Below are 21,978 nucleotides of genomic sequence, written 5' to 3'. Positions count from 1 at the left end.
GCCAGCGTGCTGTGCGCCCCTGCAGCTGGGCTCTACCTTGTCTGCTCCAGGGCAAAGGTTTGAGGTGGCCGGCTTATAATAAGTGTGGCCACGTGATTGCCCAGAGGCCAAAATTGAGATGCTGGGTGAGGGGACCTAAGGGAGGAACTAGCCCCTAATGTTTCCAACACACACACACACCTTAGCTGTGTTCTTTTCTGCCGCATTTTCACAGATGTCTTCCAAAACTTGACCCAAGATGGCAAAGGGATATACCTCCAGAAGCCAGAGGTAAGACCTTTCCCACTGGCTTGGCTAACATTATCTTAGGGAGAGGTGGCCGCTGCAGGTCCAGGGTCCTGTGAAGGAGAAGGGTTCTGGGGCCCTTTCTTCTCCTGAGTTCAGGATGCAGGGCTGTATTAATTGCACTCAGTCATCCATTCATCAGATATCACTGGCAACCACCGTGTGCCGGGCACATGTGCAGGGAACAGGAGATCGACTCAGTGCCCAGTAACTATGACCTCAATCACGCCGCATAACAGATCCAGACAGCTTCAGTGGTGACAGCAGCATTTATTCAGCTCCCCCGGCACGTGGCAGGGAATCAGCGGGTCTCAGCTGGCTCATGCATCGGTGGGTCAGCTGGGGCTTTGCCAGGGTTCCTTCACTGAGGAAGCTCTGGCCAGGCTCGCTCATCTTAGGACAATGGTGGAAGCACAGGGGAGCCACTAAAACACACAGGGGCTCTGAGGCCAGGGCTCCCATCTGGCAGCTGTGCCTTGCAACCCCTTCTCTTGTCCAAAGCAAGTCCTATGGCCAAGCCCACTTCCCCTCTGCCAGGAGAGGAACTTCAAAGTCACTTGCAGAGGATAGACCCGGAGAAGGGTGGAGACCTGGACTGGCAATCAACTCTAGCACAGACAGTAGTAGGGGAGCTGGCTGGATCAAGCCTTCCACAGAGGCCTTTCAAGAGGAGGTGACATCGAAGCTGAAACGTCACAGATAACTAGGAGCCAGGCAGGGAGAGTGGAGAAGAGGAAAGGCCCGGCTGAGAGGGACGGCATGTGTGCTCCGGGCTGGAGTGGGGAGAGTGGGGAAGCTGGGTCCAGAGGAGTCTGAAGAGATCACAGTCAGATCAGGTAAAACCTACAGGCTAGAAATAAACCTCCTGTCAAGGGCTGGCTGAACCCTTCCCATATGGGCAGGGGTTCCCATCTTGTCTCTGTGTCCTCTTCCCAAATTGCTTTGCACGTAGTAGGTGCTTGATAAATGTTGGTTGAATGAATGAAGTGATATGCTGAGGAGGAAACCAATCTGTGTCTGACCCTGATTGTCTTCCCTGATCATTCAGGCTGCATGGATTCACTGAGCACCTCCGCTGTGCCAGGTGTGAGACCAGGTGGTGTTCACTGCAAATACACTGGAGTCTGGAATTGGGTCCTCTGCCCTTTCTTTCTAAAACACAGCCTCTGGGCAGCTTAGAAAGGGACTAGTAAAAGCTGAGATTTCTTCCTTGACCTCAGATGTCCATTTTATGTAATAATCTTCTAAGATATAGGGACCCCCTCTATCGCTCCCATATTTGAGTGTGAAGGTAGGATGCAGCTGGAGGGGCAATGGTTAGAATCTTCTGAGCACATCCACATCCACAGATACCCAAGGTCCCCTCCTGATCCCAAGCAATCCTTCCATAGCAGCAGGCTCAGAGCAGAGAGAGTGGGACAACAGGACACCCACAGCCTGAGTGGGCTCCTGAAAGAGACGTGCTTTCATGGAAAGAGAGCTGGACCGAGACTCGGGTTGAAGCCATAGCAGTCCTTGTAACTACCTGTGGGACTGTCGGCAAATCACATTCAATCTCTGGGCCCCAACTTCCCTATGTGTGGGCTGGGCTGGGTCTTCAAGATTCTCTCCAGCTCTGACCATCTCTGGTTCCTTGAGGAGATCCTCAAGGCAATCCAAGTTAGTCTACAGGGACTGGCAGCCGACTTGATGGCGTTTCCCTCTGGGGTTTTCTCTGACATTGTTGCTAACTTCACCATCATCATCTTCATCATCTCCAGCATCCGCATCACCATTTTTATGTAATGGACCTGGGAAGTGGTTTCCCCAGAGGTCCCCCCCGTGTGAGTTAGAGGGGCCACTCATCACACCCACATAAAGCTGTCAGACAAATGGGCCCATAAATGTAAACACGGAGAATATGTGCTAATGGATTTCTGCTACCTGGTCGGTCCACACCTGCACACTGCTGTCACGAGCGTGCCAAATTGAATTCATGGGGGAAAATTGCATTGAGAATTGAATATAGAATCAGCCTGTATCTTGGTTATCATCATTCACAAGCACCATGAGAAGTCAAGGTTGATTATATTTCAGGTTGATTTATACTTACTACCGGATAGTGAGGTCCCTCTGGCTAAACCATCCATTAATGTCCTGTCTCCAAGGCTTCCCAGGAGTGAGAGGGAGGAGGCCCCAAGTCCTGTGTCAGGCTCTAGGACCTGGTGACTGTGAAGTGAAGCATCCTTAACTGATGGGTCTGAACAGACCATAATTTGCTTTCCTATTATTCCAGTGGTTGATGATGACTCTGTACACCTGAGAAGGCTGGACGCCCATCGGCCCTCATTCAGGACTCTGCATATGGCTTAAGGGTGGACTTTGGCTGAGACCAGCATATGCTCAACCCACCTGCAGTTGGCTGGACCACATCTCCAGCCATCACCTTCTCATCTGGGAAGACTTCTTTTCTGCAGATCACCCCCTTTGGATGGCCAGCATGCAAAAAGGGAAGGGAGATATTAACGATCACCTTGGACTTGTAAAGATCAGCTCTTTCCCTGTGATCACAACCTTGCCACAAGCAGAGATGTGGCTTAATCAATCTGCTCCAGAGTTGGCGTGCTTAACCTTTATACAATGCTGCCTCCATGGATGTCCACCTTAAATGACCTTAGACATGCCAAGTGTCATCACATTTGGGGTAATAGTCTAGGTTTCAATGTCTGAAGAGGGAATGATACATTTGTGGACATCTGTACCAGCATCTATAAATTGATAGAGGCGTAGGCTGAGTTTTAACTGTTTGAGGGAGGGATGGGGATATATTGAGCTTTCAAGAGCACAGAAAATGACAAAATTGGCAGGGACTAGGTGAGATGGGCTGGCTTTGGCACCTGAGGTCACTGGGTGATCTGCTGACAATGTCTCCAGATGATTGGACTTGGGGAGGTACCAGTGGATTTAAAACACCTGACTTCTTAAAGGGCTTCCTGCTTCAAATGGGTGTTAGTCTATTTACTTGACCTATGGGCTATCAAATCTACTTCAAAGAACAACAAATCCATGCTACATCATTGAGTTAATCTGTAGACAGTTGGTATATCTTATCTTTTTGAACTACATAGATACCTCATTTTCCTAGCATCCCTAACAACGCAGAACCCAGGTGGAAAACCACAGCAGTGGCCATTTTCCAAAGCCCATGCATTTTACTCATAAGTTAGCAACCCAGAGCCATTCATTAAAATTATATTTATTATTAATTTACAAACTATTCTAAAAAACATTGCTATCTGGTTTCCAGCTCCAGCTAAAGGAGGAGGCTGAATAAGGGGATAAAAGAGTGTCCATTGGCAGAACTAGAGGAAATGTGACAGCCTGGTAGGTGGGCTCTGCAGGGGGACAGAGCACTTTCAAAGCATGGCTCAAGGAAGTAGGAAAGCATTTTATTTAGAAAAACTTTTATTTATTCCAAATGATAAAATGTAAAATGCTTTGCCATAAAGTACCATCTACAGTAGTAAATGAGGTATTACTACTTTTGTAGAGATCACGTATTTATAGTCTTTTAAAGATTTGTATGTCTATTTATTTATCAATATCTGTGTCTTTAGACTCTGCCATTGTAAATATTTGTTTTTATTAAATAATTGTTGCTTTGCTCCATGAAGGCAATTTTGCAGATTTTTTGGGGTGGTAGGAAGGTGGTACCCTTATCCCGTTCATGACTCTTGCATTACAGTGTGATGGTTCTGCTTGGTGCAGAAGGAATCTATGTCCAAATTAATTAAATCTGATAGACGTCCCCCTTTTGGCTTCTGGGGGGTCTTAGCTGCCCCCCTGACACTCATGTGTTATCCTCACTACCCTGAATTTATGTACCACTGTGGCAACTCAGAGATGACGTGTGCCCTGCTGACCTCCACCCCTGCTGATCCCTCCAACGCCCCCCAAAGCTGAGTACTGGAGAGAGGGGCAGAGCCACCTCCCCCTCCTACCTCGCCCCTGCCCATCTTCTGTCACTCCAGGGTGCGGGGGAAGGGAAAAATCTAGGACAGAATAGACTGTTCAAGCGTCAGAATAAAGTCATGCCGCAGGTCTGAGTGGTGGGTATCAGTGGTGGACACCAGAAGTCAAAAGCCAAAGCTTATCATGACCAAGCAGATGGAAGGTGTGGAAGCAGGTGAAAGTCCAGGAAAGGAGGAACAAGGAGTTGGTCCTTAGATTCCAAGAGAGGTGAGGTCAGGGAGTCCAGAAGGTTGTGTTGTCCAGAGGTCCAGCCCAAGCAGTCACACATGCCGGGGGAGCCTGTCCTAGGCTTTCAAATCTCAGAGAACAATGACGCTAATTGATAAAAGAAAAGGACAGTGCCAGAGGGGGCTAAAATACCTGCCCTTTCTCTATCCCTGCTTTTCTACTTTCCCTTCTCTCATGTTTTGTATAAAGACCCAGTCACCCGAGAGAAACTTCCAGATTCCAGTTAAGGCCCAGAGCAGGGCAGTCAGCAGCTGGCTGTAAGGAGCACGACCTTCCCGCTGCCATCACGCTGGGTTAGAGTGATCTCAGCCTCTGAGATTTTCGAGCCGATGTTTTCCCCATGAAATATTGGTGTTTCTATTTATACTGAAATAAAAAAGGAAAAACTGAGTTTTGTGGGTACTAGGTGGGTAAAGGAGGGCCAGCTCTGCCCGGCCTAGTGGAGGGACAAGCTGTGTGCCCAGCTCTGGGGGAGCTCTGGGAAGTTGGCCCCCTGGGGTCTCCGGCCCTACGACCTGAGTTACCAGCTCCCTCCCAGTGTCCCCAGGACTGGGCAGGTAAAAAATCCAGCAGGGATGAAAGTGAGGGGAGGTAAGGCAGGAACATTCTAGCTGGGTGACGTGGGACCTCAGGTGACTCATTTGCAAAATGCAGCCCCAGATGTCTACCTTACTGGGTCACCATGAAGAGTAAATAATGCTGGTAAGCTGTCGGCACTTGATAAACGAAGCACCTCTTTTTTCCCTTGCGCAGCCCAAGTATTTTTTTTCTACAACTATTATTATTTATTTTTGGTTTTGGGTTTTTTCCTAAAGGTTCTGTACTTTATGAGTAATTTGTGAAATATGAACTATTATTATTAAATTTTCATTTTTAGCCATAATCCTAAACACCTCTTAGATTCTTTTTTTTACAATTCATAAATAGATAGTACTTTTATTTATTTTTATTGAAGTATAATCAGTTTACAATGTTGTATTAATTTCAGGGAATATTCAATATCTTGTAATAGCCTATATAATGAAAAAAATATGAAAAGGAATATATACATTTATTTTTGTTTGTTGTTTTCAAGGCATGGTCACCCATCCTGACCACTCTTCTGAAATGCTCAAGCTGTTATACTCCATTTCTACTTTCCTCTTCTTCCTCCACATCCCCTCTCTGGACATGTCACCACCTCTGTGAAGTGTGGCCTCAGGAGGGCCACCCCCGTCTCCAGTGCCAGGGTCCCAGCTCCAGGGACCTCTGAGAAAGGGGCCATCTTGTTATTGAAGTTCCTTTTAAGTGAAACATACAGCAACTCTGCCTTCTGCTCACCTGGAACCTCGGAAGCAGGAGAAGGCTTACTCATTGAAGCCCTAGGGTGTCAGCGAGGGGTTCTCTGGACCACAGATACAGTCTGGAGACCATAATGACCAGCAGATGTTTCAGAAACTCTGCTGGCTAATTTAGATGTGACCTAGGACTAACCTGACACTAGTAGGGAGAAGGCATGACCAGGATGCAGTTACTGTCCATTAGACCGACGTCCTCGCAGTGATCTCCACTGACTGGATCAGTAGGTTAACTCAGCTGGTTTGCATGTGGTGCTGATGAGGCCTGGCATGGTAAGGCCAGTTGGGAAGTGAGCTCTTATCCACTTGTCCAGCCAGCCAGCCGTTCAAACATTTACCCATCTATCAGAAGACGTGTCAGCCTCCTACAGTGGGTCGGGTGCTGTGTGAGGCATTGGGGACACAGAATCATGGTCTACTGGGGTGACAGATGACTGACAGGTGCTCTGAGGTGCACTGTGATGGGCATGCACAGAGTGCTATGGAAGACCTGAGGGCAGGTGCCAGGCCAACCTGAGAAGGTCAGGGGAGGCCTCGTGGGAGTGATGCTTAAAGAATAGAGACAATAAAGGAGAGCAGCAAGGTTCCAGATAGAGGGTCCTGCACGTGGCAAAAAAAAGATACAGAATCAAGGAAGGAAATGGTGTGTTTAGAAAAGGAGCAGCGAGAGCTTAGCTTGTGGGGTAGTGGCGGGAGTGAGGTCGCACAGACAGCTGGGGGCCCGGCAAGCTCTGTCCTGGTGTCGTTAGCCTTTAGTGAGTAGGCCGTGGGGCCCAGGCCAAAGTTCACAATAGCTTGCACCTCGTAAAAGGTAAATGTACGCATGCGCCAGTAGCATGACCACCACGCATGTGCCAGTCTCGTGAGTCAGCATTATGAACAATACGCATGCGCAGGCAGAACAGATCTATATATGTGTGTATGTGTATATATATGTATGTGTATATGTATATATAAAAAGGACAAGTGCGCCACGCCGGGGCGCGCCATCTTGTTGAACCAGAAGAAAGTGCTGAGCGCCGCCTGCCGCGCGCGCCACCAGCTGCAATACTGGAAGAAAGTGCTGTTTCACTCCATGTTGGCTCCTCGCGCATTATGTCGGCTCTCCGAGCATTTTTCCAGTTGGGCAGCTCACCTCCTCGAATCCCTCTCCAGCCTCCAGCCTCCCTCAGCTGACACCTGGCATTGAACTCTCTCCTGAGGGGCTGAGGCATCAGCCATGAGCTTCAAGCTTGGTCATGAGATGCTCGATCCCTTCCTCTCCACCACTGTCAGCAGGGTCCTCAGAGTCTGAAGAAATGAATTCAAATCCCAGTCTTAGCTCCAGGGACCTGTGTCAAGTTACTTCCCCATTCTGAATCTCTGCAGCCTCATCGGTAAGACGGTGAGTACCATACTAGCCTCACAGGATGAGTTTCATAAGACGACATTTGAACATGTCTGGCATTTGCCAGTGCACTTAAAAAGATTAACCTGATTTCTCCTCCAGAGGGAGTCACCTTTCTTCCCTCATGGTGGCTTGTGCTGAGGCTGTGCAGGCACTAGATGGCGCTCTGCCCCCACACGAGAGCTCTTTCCTGGGTGCCTGACTGCAGGGGACAGCTTCAGCCTCCAGTCTGGGAGACCCTAGTTGACTTAGTGTCCTGCCAGCCTGACTCAGCTCAAAAGCCCAGCTTTAGCCCCACAGGGACTGACTGTCCTTTTCTTGCCTCCTTTTTCCTGCTTAGTTTCTAACAGATGCACTGCATTTTATTGTATACAGTTTATTCATTTCTGAAAAAAGCAAACTATGTTTTTAAGCCCTTGTTTCAAATGCATCTCTTTGACGATTCTCCCAGTCCACTCATTCTTGCACCCCAGCGCCTGGCTTAGTGCCTAACTCACATTTGGTATTTATTGAATGAATGAATGATTTTTGAAGTAATTTAAGGTGAGTTATTTAAAAAGTCCACATCGATTTGAGTTTTTTAACTGAAAATATTAGTATGTAAAGTTAGCTTAGGGACATACAACTTTCCTCTAGAAGGGTCCTTCTGGTGTCGCATAAGGTACAGTTTCACTCTGATGCCAAGCACCATGCCCTGACCAAGAGGGCAGTTTAAACCACTTTTGAAAAGCTCACTAGACCCTGTCTGAAGACATTCTTCGTATCTTGACATTCCAGGGTCTTGGGCATCATTTTCTCGTATACATTCAGAGTTCATCCTCCCAGAGGGATTAACAAGTTGAGCAAAGTTCCAGGGACTTTTGCTTTTAGGGTGTTAGTGGCAGTGGAAGTTCTGTAAGCAGTGGGAAGGGGCTGGTCCTGGGCCAGATCCAGGCCAAGGTCAAGCCTACTTATTCGGTCCTCATCTCCATCCTAAGCTTCGATGCGTGTAGCTGCTCCTGCTTACAGAAGAAAACGCAGACAGTAGTTGCACAGCCGGACACCAACAGGGTGGGGTGGTGGAAGGAGGAGGGCCTCACCTTGGCAGGGAGTCTGAGTGTTTTTTGTTCTCCTGAAAAACTCTCCATGGGGCCTTAGATGGTTCCCTGACTTCTCAATTCAACTATTTACAAAAGTTATGTGTGCAGTTGGAGGAAGTTGGACTGTATAACTTCTAAATCTGCCTCTGGCTGGAGATAAATTTGCCAGGAGCACAGGCTGAGCTTAAAAAAAGATGCTTGCTTGAGGCCAGCTTCACCATTTACTAGTGTAAATTACTTCTGGTGAGTTGCCGATGTATCTGTAGTCCCAAGGGAGACTGGATCACATGATCATGTAGGTCAGCTGCTTAGCGTAGAGCCAGGCCTCCACTCAGCAGTGCCCCCTGTATTCCACTGGGGAAGAAGGTAAGTGGTTTATGAAACAGAGCAAACCAGAGGCCAGTTGGATTTGCAGGCACTGCCTGGAAGGGGGCCTGTGAAATTGTTGCTGAGGTCAGCTCGTGGCTGTCCGAGTGCATGTGTGAACGACACCCAGGCTTCCAGAACTGATGGTTTCTTCACATCACACTATGCCAGGCTGTCCAGGCTGTGAGGTCTGAATCCTGCAAGCTCTGTTGTGAAAGTTGGTGTTCTTAAGGGAGTGAGAATGATCCAGAGTGGGTGGGCTAGTGAAATGGGCAACATAGTTGACCAGAAGCCAGATGACTTGAGCCTATGTACCCTCTGCCACCAACTGGATGTGAGGCTGCGTGGCCTTGAAAAAGTCATTTAACCTCTCCGAGTATCACTGTATTCATCTTTTTTTTTTTTAAATGGAGGTACTAGGGATTGAACCCAGGACCTTGTGCATGCTAAGCACACGCTTTACCACCGAGCTCATCTTCTGCTTTGGGCTGGTGACTCCAGCCTCCCAGGATGATGGCAAAGATTAAATAAGACTGTGAGCATGAGAGACCCTTGCAAATCATAAAGTTGGGTCTGGGGGTTACTGTTCTCCTGGACAGACCTGGTGTCATGTGCATTTGCTGGATTATTGGAGAATTTGGATTCTGCTCTAAAAAGTAAGAGAAACAATCAAGGAGGATAGAGAAAACTAAGTATAGAAGCAAATGGCTTGAGATACGTGTTAGACATAGATAAAGAGACTGAACCATGGTGTGAACGCGGATAGGAAGGGATGATGGAGCTGAGGATACTTGAATATTCATGACTCACATTAAATATGCATGAGGCCCATGAAGCATCAAATATTCGGGCTAAACCAGACAGACACGAGACCCATGAGGCACTCAATCTTCAATCAGCCGCCCATTGGTGATGCCCCATATGGTCCCACTCTAACCCCTAGAAATGCAGGTAGGCAGCTATGGCTTTCAGCTGACTAATTGGTGGGCTGCAGCTGTGCCCCACCACCCCTGCCCCATCTCGCTGATAGAGCCCCTGTGTGGTTAGGCCCAGCACCTTCTGTTGTTTGGGTTCCTTACTCAAGTCTCAGCTCCAGTGCTTGTGATCACGCCATCATCAGGAAGGGCTGATGTGCGGAGGGACAGGACATACGAGCAGTGCCTGGCCCAGGATTCAGTCCTGTGGTCCTTCCACAACATCCTAAGTACGCCTTGCTTTTTGCTGCGTTTTAAATTGATTCAATTAACCATGTGATCTGAGCCTCTTGCTTTGGTCTGAGAGCCCTTCTGTTTGGTGACTCAAGTAGCTCATAGACAGTGAAGTTGGAGGCTACCGTTGCAGCAAGGTAATCCCCCTCCCCCATATCTGGGGTCAGAATGGGGAAGCGGGGGCTGGGGGTGGGAGGACTGCAAGCTTCAAACTGTAAGTAACTGACTCAAGGTTCTTGTGACTTAACTCTTTCTGAGCTGTCTCGTCAAGTTTCTCAGAACCCCAGAAGGGCCTGATAGGTGCCTTTGCAGTCAAGCCTGTTGTCAGCCCAAACCCTGGTGGCTGTACAACAGGCCATTCTGGAAGGGAGGGGAGGGGAGGAGGCTGTCCCGTCCTATCTCATGTCATCAGTGACCTGGACAAAGGCCAGGTTGAGAGTGTGACCAGGATGAGGGCAGCTCTGGGGCAGGCAGGGGTGCAGAGGAGGTGTCCCCAGACCCTGCGGTCTTGCCGAGCCATCCTTCCTCAGTAGAGTCCCCAGGGAGGTAGAGGAAGAGAGGGAAGGAAGAGGTTTAATAGGCGACTTCAGAGTTGTTCCCTGGCTTTGCCCTCCCCAACTCAGCTGGAAGGCATCTCGTTCCATCCGTCTTGTGAGATGCGTGATACAGAGGGCACAAGAAGCACACAGGGCATTCTGTGAATGAGCAAGGCCCCCCCCAGCTCAGATGCACCCCATGCAAGACCAGGCTGTCTGGGCAGGAGCTATAAAAAACCCTTTCTACCACCATGGAATCTTACTGAACATTCGGAGAGCTGTCAGGCCCAGTGCTTCCTTTCCAGGGATGGTCCTTGTGGAGGAAACCATCTTATTGTACGGATATTACTGTGGGTCCAGCCAGGAGAGAGAAACCACATAGTAAGTTGAACAGGGACATTCATATAAAGACTTTTTAACTGTAACGGGATTGGATTAACGAGGGATGGGGTATAGGAAGTAATAAGAGAGCTAAATAAAGCAACCATAGTAGATACGAGGATACCACTATCCCTAGGGCTGAGATAGGAGGACCAAGAAAGAACCCCCTTCCCAAACCCAGAGCTGATCCAAGCTTTGGTAGAGAGGGCATGGCTGTGGTTCCTGCACGGCCGAGAAGTCACTGAGGGCCAGGTAACGTCGCAGACTTTCTGGAGAGCTCTACTCTGGAATTGCTCCAGATCTGCTCTCCAGAACCTGCTGGAAATCTGCCCTCTGGGGAGCCAAGGAAAGCAGCAAGTGGGAAGGGATCTCACCAGGGGTTCTCAGTCCGTGTACTTCCCCGGCACAGCATATTGAAAAGGCATGAGTTCAAAGGTTGAGATTTTCTAAAATTCATCATTTTTTACTGCTTTATCGAAGATGTTCTTAAATGAAATTGGCTTTCTCCTCTGTTCTCCTGCAAATGTGTGAGGGTGTTAAACATGGCGTCAGGCAGGGCTTGGTCTGACTGTAAGGCACCAGCTGTTTCCCGACCACTGCTTCTGCACCATGGGAGTAAATGTCAACACAACAAAAAAGGACAAGAACAGGTTAGTGTTATTATGCAAATAGTTTGGGCCCAGCAGGGCCCCTGAAAGGATCCTGAAATCCTAGGGGTCCACAGACCACCCTTGGAGAACTGCTGAGTCACCTGGCTTGGCCAAATTCCTAGACTAGTGAGTAGAGTCAGAATTTAAATATCAGGCTTCAAAACCTGGGTCGTTTCCATCAAAACTGTTTGGGTTCCCAATAAATAACATACCTCTTCCTCGTCCAGAATCTTAAGTTGAGAAATAAAACTAGAGTCCAAATGTCGTTTTATTACTGATAGAGACCAGGTTGGAGGACAGAACTAGCCTTAGGTCTGTCAAACAAGCTGTCTTGATAATTCCAAACCCTATCAGCCATGCAGCACTGGCCTGGAAACAGACTGCGTGTGTGTGCGTGTGCGTGCATGTGTGCGTGTGTGCGTGTGTGCGTGTGTGTGTGTGTGTGTGTGTGTGTAGGACTGAGAAGGGCGTAGGGAGCACTGCCCCAGAGAGACAGCAGAACCAGAACATGGGAACATGGGTGGTCTGCAGCTGCTCGCCCCCAGGAGGTAGAAGGCAGGGCTGAGCTGAGCGTGTGGTTATTCCCATGTCAGAGGAGCCTCTTGCCCTTCATAAAGCAAGAGAGAAACCCGGCCTTAGAACAGGAGCCTCAGATGCTTCCAGCCCTCACATTCCATGTTTGAGACATTTTCCCTCCACCCCATGTCTGTGTCCTACCCAGACAAAGACCACCTCTGAGAAGCCACTTCCCAAGATTTCTCATCATTTCTCAGATACGCTCAGCACCCCTCCTCAGTGCCTTTGCAACTGTCTATGTCATAGATCAGAAGTAACCAGGTCCTGTTTTAGACCAACAAGGCATGCCAGAAGTCCCCTCATTAGGAGGCAGTGGGAGGTGGAGGCAGAGATGCAGGCTAGTTTCTGGCAGGGCTTCTGAGTGCTGTGCTGTAGCTTCACAGTTCAAGACTCAACTGGTCAGGGCACCTGGAAGTGGCCAGTCCCTGGGAACCTGGGTCCCCACTGCCGTGTTCATGTACTGGCAATGCTCCTCCATCTGGAGGAGGCCCCCTTCGAGTGAATGGATGCTCGTGTCCGCCCTCCTAGAAGCACCGCCTCTGGGGACCTCGAAAAGCAAACTAGTTATTAGATGCTAAACAGACTTAAAGCCCAGGAAGTGAGACGAGACTGGGCCGTTACACACAGGCCTTTCTAGCGATTAAATATTTGTGCCGCCAGCTGCGCGCCCCCCGCCCCCGTCTTCCCCCCCCCCCCCCGGCCGGCGTTCCCCGACAGCGGAGAGCTCTGCTTTCTGACCGCGCCGGAATCAGCTGTCAGTCACTTTCACTCATCAGCTTGCGCTTGTATGACATCATCTTCCTCCTCTGAACACAGGGAGCGCTCGTGGCGGGCTGCGCCGTCCAAGTTTACAGATCATTTTCTGTTGATCGCGTTTTTGAGAGGCTGCTTCCCTGAGTGTATGGGGAGGACCCATAATTCCCCAACACGCGCTCTCCCGGTCACCACCAGTTAATCCCCATCAGGAGGGTGGGTTCCCATTAGGTCTGATCAAAGAGAGTCTCTGTGATCTGCCCTGCCCTTAAAGCACCACATGCGTTGGTTTATTTGACTAATAGCTGTTGCCTTTAATGTTGCTGGGAGCCCAGGGGAGCTTGTATAAATATCCTTTAAGCCAAAAGCAGTAGGAAGTGTGTAGGGGCCTTAGGCAGAGCCAACCTTTGAGTTAAGTAGGAGTTTGGGATTCTGAAACTGGAAGCTTTTCCACTCCTCACAAATAATTTTTTTAAAGGCAGGCAAACAATTAAATGTTATTCGTAGGCATTTAGAAGTTAATTTTTAGAAGAAACAAAGACCTTAAAGATGAACCCCAGGTCTTTATCTTCAAGTGTGAATTCCCCCCTGAGAACCCCACATCTATGAAGTTTCATTTGGCTATTGTCTGTTTATTCTCTGCAGCGTGGTCTCTTAACTGTAAGAGCTCTCATTATTAAAGCCCATTCATAAAGAAAGTGGTCTTTAAAGGAGCTCAGTTTTGCTTCAAAGCCGAAGTTCTTAACTTGATTGTTTACTTGGTTTAAAAGAGTTGACCATGGGGTTTGGGTAATTTACATGCTGTAGGGGACCTAGATAACCTCCTCAGTGTGTCTGACCTGTGGGATCTTAGATCAGAGTCACCTAGGGTTGTTTATTATTATTATTATTATTATTATTATTATTATTATTATTATTATTATTATTATTATTATATTATTTTATTTACTTAGGGGCGGTAATTAGGTTTATTTGCTTATATTTAGTGGAGGTACTGGGGAATTGAACGCAGGACCTCGTGCATGCTAAGCAGTCACTCTACCACTGAGCTGTACTTTCCCCTCAAGGGTTTTAATCACACGGCTTCCAAGAGCCCCTAGATCCCCCTCTTCATCTTAACATACAGCAGTTTCACTTCATGTCACGTTCCTCCAGCTTACAGATGATTTTCTGTTGGTTGCACTTTAGAGCGGCTGTTTCTCTGGGCATGCAGGGAGGCACTTTAATTCACCACTTAAATTAGAGATTCTGGGGCCAAGACTTGACAATCCAGGTATTTACAAAACTCATATTGTCACACACAAAAAAAAAACCCACTAAAATGATCCTGATGTATGCAAAGATCTGATGTGCTTCAGAACCTACTAAGTTGGCTTTGCCAGATTTCTTTGTTCCCTCCCTGCCTCTCCAAGATGGGCTCCAGAGGTAGGTTGCAGGACATACCAGACTCATGCAAGGTACCCACTGGCTGGGCACTGGGAGCACTGACCTCTTGGCAGAGTAGGAAGCTCTGGGTGGTTTGTGCACTGCTGCATCCTTCCTCCTGTGCCGCTCTCTCAGATCTGTGCTTTCTCTGGAGCTCCCCAGCCGCCGGGGATCTGAGGGTGCTGAATCTGACCCGTGGGCAGTGTGTGTACCTTGCTGAGAAGAGGGCAAAGCTGGCATTTTGCTTCCTGGTGCTGACATGCACCCGTAATTTTAGGGTCTTCATCTGCTTTGGTAGATAAATCACAAACATTTCCATGAATAACCACGTCTGTTATGCAAATTGGTTTCCGTCTGCTGGTCTGTTGAGAATAATGTTCCATTATTACAAGTTACTTACTTATGGGCAAATCAGCTTTCTTACCACCGTCTCTGTTTGAGAGAGGCCTCCAACTGCTGCAGGAGCCGGCGTGGCTGGAAGGGCTGGAGGTCTCTGCCTCATTGGGCCCCTGGTCTGAGTTTGCAGGTCCTGGGGCAGAGAAGCATCCAAATACCACCCACCAATGAGGGGGGAAGGCCCCCTCTTGGCTTCTCTGCTCTAAGATGTCTAGAACACAGCTAGTTGAGAATACAAGTCACATGGAACAAATGGAAGAGAATTAAGCCCTAAAATGTATGATTCTGCTGAGGATCAGTGCAGTGAATATTAAGCAAGAAAGAGACTGGTGTGGCCCGAACAATTCTGAGATGGCTTCCGGGAGAGGAACTTGCCCGGGGCTTGGGAAAATGGAAAGGATTCCAGGAGGGGCCCCAGGTGGGAAGGCATTCCCAGGTCCAGAGCAGAGGCTACAGAAAAGATAATGTCCCGTGACCTGTCTGGGTACAGGGCGGTGGGCCTCCCAGCCAGGAAGAAACTGGGGTGTACTGAGCTGCTACTCTCTGGCCTGTGCCATGTCAGGTTCGATTAATTGGCTGCAAACAATAGTGAAGGAGGTAGGAGTATCTCCAGACTAGGGTGCTGTGGCAGAGAGAAATTAGATTGTCTAACATTACAGAATCAGAAAGACAAGGTTGGAAAAGGAGGCAGGATACTAACTACTATATACAGAATAGATAAGCAATAAGGCCCTGCTGTGTAGCACAGGGAACTATATTCAGTAGCTTGAAATAACCTATCATGAAAAAGAATATGAAAAAGAATGTATATGTGTCACTGAATCACTATGCTGGACACCCAGAAACTAACACAACATTGTAAATCAACTATACTTCGGTTAAAAAAGAAAAAAAAAAAAAAACCAAGATAATGGGAGTTCTAGAACTCCAGAGAGAGTAATTGGGACATGACTAGACAGGATCTTGACCTCTGGTGAAGCGACAGCGTTAGGAGAATGAATCAGACTAGAGGTGTAGTGGGGGAGGGAGGAGGGTGGTCATGCTTTCTTTTCTGAATCTTTTGTCTTCCATCCCCCAAATATCTTTTTCACCTTGATTTTGTAAATTGAATCCAGTAAGAATCTTATCCATATTTTTATTTTTCATCCTTCACAGATCAGGAAAATGAGACCAAGGAAAAGTGTGTCACCTGACGTTTGATCTTTTGTACTAGCTGGTCACAGAGTGCTGACTCTCTTGGGATATGGTCTGTCACCTTTAGTTATAGTCAGTAATACTATTGATATCATAGGAAGTTCATTCCCTGCTTTCAGTACTGCCCAGAGTCCCTGATAGAACACAGTCCTTGTCTTCAAACAGCTTCCATTCCAACAGGGAAGAATTCAGAGTTTTTATTGGGCAGGGGCATAGGAGAGCTACTGGATCACATGCTGAAAAGCCCTTTTGATCTACATGGCTGCCATCTCGCTGGGAAAGGGTCAGAACTCTGAAGGCCTGGGTAACCCAAAGAGTTTAAGCTACACAAAAAGGCTACTAAGAGATAAAACTAAAATTTGAACTGGATGAACTAAATAGAGTATTTTCCCTTCACTCTTTAGTGGATGGAGGGCAGGGTTGTGAAGGGAGTAGGGGCTTGAGAGGAAGATTATTTCAGGTATGGAAAAATAAAGGAGTAATACTTTCTCCATACAGTAGTTACAATGTCAGTAACTTTGTGGCCTGATCAATGAGCACAGGGAGTTTTCTAGAAGGAACAATTTGTATATTACTCATTTGTACATTTATTCCAAGTGTTTATTGAGCACCTTGGTCATGCCAAGAACTGTGCAAGGCTGGCTATTCAGAGAGGAATCGATCCAGTCTTGTTCTCCATAATTCACAGTCTAGTTAAAGAGACCCCAATACACAGGAAATTAAAGACAACATGGGTTCTGATGGGGGGTGAGTGGAAGGGGTATTGTAAGTCCAAGGAGGGTCCATAGTCCAGGGTCAGGAAAAGCTCCCAGGCAGAGGCAACATCTTCTCACCATGCTCCAGCCAGCTGCAGATTCCTCCCTACTCCAGGGCATTTTCATTCTCTGTTCCCTCAGGATTGAATGCTGTTCCCCCTCCTTTTGACCATCTCCTCCCATTCATCTTGAAGTCTTGGCATAAACACCACTTTCTCAGAGGGGCTTCCCTGACCTCACTCTCCTCAAATCTAAGTGTTGCTTTTCTTTCCTACCACCCCATTCCTTTATAAGACAAATATGTCTATATCTATGTTAATATTTAAATAACTGTTTCTTGTTCCTACTAGCATAGAAACTCCTCAAGGTGGACTTTCCTCTATTGTGTATACAATAGTGTCCCCCATACAGAGGACACTCAGTAAATATTGGTGGGACACATGAATAAAATTACCCAACAAAGTCAAGTCAGGAAACCTTCTGAATCTCAGTTTCTTCATCTGCAAAATGGATTTATATAACTGCTTCATAGGTTTTTCTGGAGTGGGGTTGCCTGAGCAGTGTCCCCACAGATTTTCATATCCTAATCCCTGGAACCTGTGAATATGTGACCTTTATGGCAAAAGGGACTTTGTAGATATGATTAAATTAAGGATTTTGAGATGGGCAGATTATTTTGGATTATCCAGTTGGATCCGATGTAATCACAGGGGTCCTTATAAAAGAGAGGCAGGAGATCAGAGGGACAAAAGGTGATGTGGTCACAGAAGCAGAGAGAGACCTGAAGATGTTATGTGGCTAGGCTCGAAGGTGCAGGAAGGGGCCACAGACCAAGGACTACAAGTTGGAAAAGACAAGAAACAGATTCTCCCCTGATGCCTTCACAACTCCCGCTGATACCTTGATTTAGTCCTGCAAGACTCATTTTGGACTTCTGACTTCTAGAACTGTAAGAGAAAAAAAAAAAGTTATTTTAAGCATCTTAAATATGTAGCAATTTGTTACAGCAGCAATAGGGAACTAATACATGTAGGGATCAAATAAGATCATCTGTGGGAAGACTCTTGGAAAAACACAAAGCCAGGCATCATTATTAGCTTTTGATAACTCACCCCTTGTTTATTCCATTTCTCTGTGGTGCTATGTAAGTTCCAGCCACTATAATGAGGAGAGATGCTTGAATAATAGCCCAACACCCCAAGGAAGGGTACTTTTTCATAGTTTATAATTGCCATAGAGCTTGAAAATCTTCCAGGTCTTATCGTTCTTAATTATGCTCTCATGCATATGTATCAATTACCCACATGCTCCTACCTAGCTTGTTACTGCAAAGATATTTTAAAATATATATATTTGGAACCATTTCCTCTGCATGCATCTCCCTCCGAAAATATCCTATGAAATATTTCACCTCCACTGCAGTAATCTGCTCCAGTTGGGACATGCTTGCCAATCTTCCTCTGCATGACGAAATTAAACCTCCACTGTCATCTCCTGCAGTCTCCTGCCTGCTTATTCTACCTGGCAGTTCTCTCCTCGTAACTCCCGGTGGCTGAATTGCAAATTTGTTTCTCTGGGTTTGTGTCCGCTTTGCTGGGCATGGTCTGCAATCCGGGAAGGACCAGGGAGTGCCTAACCCAGCAGGTTATATTGAAACCTGGAGCGGGAAGAAAGGGTGTTGATATTTTTTGCTTGCTGTTTCCTTCTGTTAGAAGTGGCTCTGCAGGGTCTATACTTCTGTGCCACTGAATTCCAGCTGAGTCTCAGTGCTGGGGAAGCAGTTCTGACTGCAAATCAGTGACTTGGCCAAATGATAGCGTGTGAATTCCTCAAGTGGCCCTTCTGGTGATTTTTGTCCCACCTGACTCAGTTTTCCAATTTGCAAGTCAGTTCTCTTCTTCCCTGATCCTACCTTCCCTTCTGTTCCTTCTCTCCCTGACTGTTCCCTGTCCTGGAAATGCCCATAGGAACTATATCTGCTTCTCTCTGTTGGGAAAATCAAAGTAGATCTTCATTTTCATCAAATAGACCAATGTCATTCTGTTGGTAAGCTAAAAGGTGATAGTCTGCCTCAATTTTTGACTGTTACACTGAACTTAAAAAATTATTTTGTGAAAGAGGATATATCACCTTTGAAACCTCTATTTTATAACATGTGAGTTGTTATCATTAGGTTAAACCTTTAGCCTCTCTGCATCTTGGTTTCTTTATCTGTAAAATGAAGATAATAATATAAATATGGTAGTGTCATTGGGAGGATTAATGACTTACCATGTAAAATGCTTGGCGCGTTATAGAGCACAGTCGCTTGGAAAATACTTACTCCCTCCTCTGCCCCCTCCCCCCATGCTCGTGCTTGAGCTGCATACACACTCCCTGGGGGTTTTGCTTTAGAGGACGATCCTGGGTTTCTTAGTCCAGAGAATCAGATTCACCTGGTCTCAGGAGAAGCCTAGGAATCTGCACTTGGATCAAGCTGCCCAGGTGACATTGACGCAGATGGTCTTCAGAGTCTACTTCTAGAGACTGTTCCGTGGGATGTAAAGTTGCTGAGTTTGGACCACGAACATCTTCAAGGCTGCTTCTGTGTGGTGTCACTTTGTGTATAATCACAGTGCCTGTCACAGAGGAGGCCCCAGTACACATTGGCCAGTGTTAAATGAGTACGTCTGTGTGCTTTTCATATGACCTGATGTATTTTTTCAGGTTTTACTCCACACTGGGCAATTAGAAGGCTATGTATAAAGTACACCAGTGCGACAACCCATCCTCAGAATGCTGAAACATAGTCCTGAGGACATCTGGAATCCCCATTCTCCTCCATTCCTGCATATCCAAATCTAACCATCTTTCAATAAGCCCCAGTTCAGAGCCATGTTGTCTATGACACTTTCCCTAGTGACAGCTAACATTTTCGATTCAGCCAGTTTCTCTGTGTCATGTAAAAATAGGTTAACTCACACAGGTCACTTATGTGCATTGCCTCTCTCAGTAGGCTGTGTGCTCTTGACGGGTTTCCTCATCAGTGTCTGTCAAATCCATCCCTTTCTCCCATCTGGGCTATAATTGGCCCGGTCCCAGCTCCATCATCTGGCTTGGATTTACAGCATTGGCTTCTTTTTCGGTCTGTCCACACCATTCTGGCCCCTTCCAGATTGCTTTCATCTCTGCAGCCAAAGGGAGTCTTGGAACACAGGAGTCTGATAACTTCATCCCTCTACAACCTTCCCTGTGCTATTGAGATAAAGCCCAAAGTTTTGAACATGACCTCAAAAGCTCTGTGAGGTCCAGCTGTCCCCTTGCCCCTTTAGTCTCACCGTATTTTGTCATCCCCTCACTCAGGTCTTCTTGAAGTTCCTTAAATGCAACATGCTGCCTCTTACCACTGGGCCTTTGCACATGCAGGTCCCTGTGCCTGGAATTCTCCTTCTTTCCCATTGGCCTAAGTAACTTTGTTTTCAGCACTGAGTGCAAATCTGTAATTCTCAGGAAAGCTTCCAGGTGAGCACCCTTCTCCAGTCTAAATAAAATTCTCTTGCTACATCATCTCCTCAAACTGCATTCTTTTCCCTCTTCACCCTTGACTTACTTTATAATCACATATCAGTAATACAGATACTTGATTGTTTATCTCCAAGGGAGCAGGGACTTGTCTGCTTTTGCTCCTTCACTATAGCAGGTAAGGCTTAACACATACCAGGTGCTCAGTATCTATTTGGTGAATGAATGAAGGAAGGAATTAGTGCATGGATGAGGAATGTGAGATTTTTGCTTTGAATGGGGGCTGTTGTTTGGAACTCACCCCAAAGCACCTGTTTTCATAAGTCCTAGGAATCAGAATTAAGCATTTGGTCTCTAGAAAAATAAGTCAGAATTGAAAAAAATGTGTGAAAACTGGTTTATGACTTAACTTAGACTCAGGGACTATGCTGATTGATTGTGTTAATGATGATCTTCATTAGGGTGAAGCCCTCCAATTCTCTAGGAAAGTAGATTTTACTAACTAAATGACTAGACAGATGGCTGCAGAGCAGTGTGTCAAGATGAGTTTTGGAGACAAATGTTTTTCAATGAGGAAGAAGGTGACTGCTGTGATTAGGAAAGTGGCGGGTGGGTGGGTGGGAGTGGAGGTGGAAGATGTGGAATCTCTGGGTTGAGATCAGATACCATCATATACCATGTTGTATACAGTATGCCATGGGATGGTGTACCATCATATACCCTCCATCCAAAACCAAATCCAGGAAGATCACACAAGAGTAAATGTGGCTGAGAGTAGGTGATGGGCAAGTAAAGGTCATGGTCAAGAAAAGGATCCTGGAAAGGTACAAAGAAAATGTGGAAGAACAAAAAGATGTGTTGAATGAAGGGCAGCAGTGCACAGAAGCTCTGGGAAGTAAAAAAGCTCAGGAGATTCTGATCGCAGAAGCTGTGGTTGACATAGCTCGGGGTTCCTGTCCTCACCGAAAGCTTCCTTCTTGGGCAGTTGCCCCCAGACCAGATTGAAGAGGTTGGCCAAGGCAGTCATGACTGTAGAATGCAAACTGCATTCTCAGCCAATTGTTTGGTCTAGAGTAGTTTCCAGAGCAAAGCTGAGCCCATCAGAGCCTTCCCTTGAAATCTGGAAGTAGAACGGGGAAGGACTGAGAGAGTTATCTGTCAGACCCTGAGCCCCAGTTGTATGTGGAGCTGGGGTCAGAGTCAGCTCCAAGGCAAGCGAAAGCCGAAATGGTGGGAGCAGAAACCTGAGTGAGGAAGCAGGTGTGCAGGGAGGAGGAACTAGCACAAGGCTGAGAGAGGCAGAAATGCAAGCGTCTCCGTGTCAGAGCCAGTCAGACAGAAGAGCTGCTCAGGCCCCGTGCTTTCTACTTACTTAGGTCTTCTTGCCAAGAGGCCTGGCTGGGTCAAGTGACTGTGAGTTCTGTCTCCTTTAAGGAGGCTAGCTCCAGGGGATCTCACTCCATTCTCTGTCTTCAAAAAGAAATGTGGGAATCAGTCAGTGATTGAGCATGTGATTAAGCAGACAGCTTCAACTTGAATCTGAGAGGTACCTGGGAGGACTCACCTTTCCTCAAGACTGGAGCCATGGATGTTGTCTCAGAAGGAACAAGCTGGAAATATCACGCTTGTCTTTCTGAAGCTGAAGGCTGCTCATTGTGTTTATGAACACAGTTAGCATTCTCTGTTACTCACACTTGAGTGAGGGAGACCTTCCTGACTGGACATGTGACCTAGCAGGAGTTGGGCTAATGACCGGCTATGGTGGAACTGTCAGGACTGAAGTTCAATGTGGAGAGTCATCCCTCCTGCCTTGGGAGGTGGTAATGAAAGTGACAGGCACAGAAAGAACTGGTCTAGCTTCTGCTCCTTCCCGTCCAGTGGCGGCCTGGCCTAGCAAAAGCCGTATAGTC

At 47.1% G+C, this 21,978-nt stretch overlaps 1 protein-coding gene across 2 annotated transcripts in view; it reads left to right on the top strand.

Moving 5' to 3' along the window:
* Positions 1 to 3,937, top strand: part of CAPN14 (calpain 14) — a 36,149-nt gene extending 32,212 nt beyond the window's left edge. For both annotated transcript variants that reach the window (XM_032497304.1, XM_032497303.1), the window contains 2 exons: positions 215 to 270; positions 2,561 to 3,937. In XM_032497304.1, the coding sequence (XP_032353195.1) occupies positions 215 to 270; positions 2,561 to 2,587 (83 nt within the window). In that variant the 3' untranslated portion in view covers positions 2,588 to 3,937. The remainder of the gene's footprint in view (positions 1 to 214; positions 271 to 2,560) is intronic.
* The last annotated feature ends 18,041 nt before the right edge of the window (positions 3,938 to 21,978 follow it).

Source organism: Camelus ferus, chromosome 15 (assembly GCF_009834535.1).
Source record: "Camelus ferus isolate YT-003-E chromosome 15, BCGSAC_Cfer_1.0, whole genome shotgun sequence".
In the NCBI taxonomy this organism is placed as follows: domain Eukaryota; kingdom Metazoa; phylum Chordata; class Mammalia; order Artiodactyla; family Camelidae; genus Camelus; species Camelus ferus.
The sequence above is the reverse complement of the archived record's forward strand: the minus strand, read 5'-3'. Positions and strand labels throughout refer to the sequence as shown.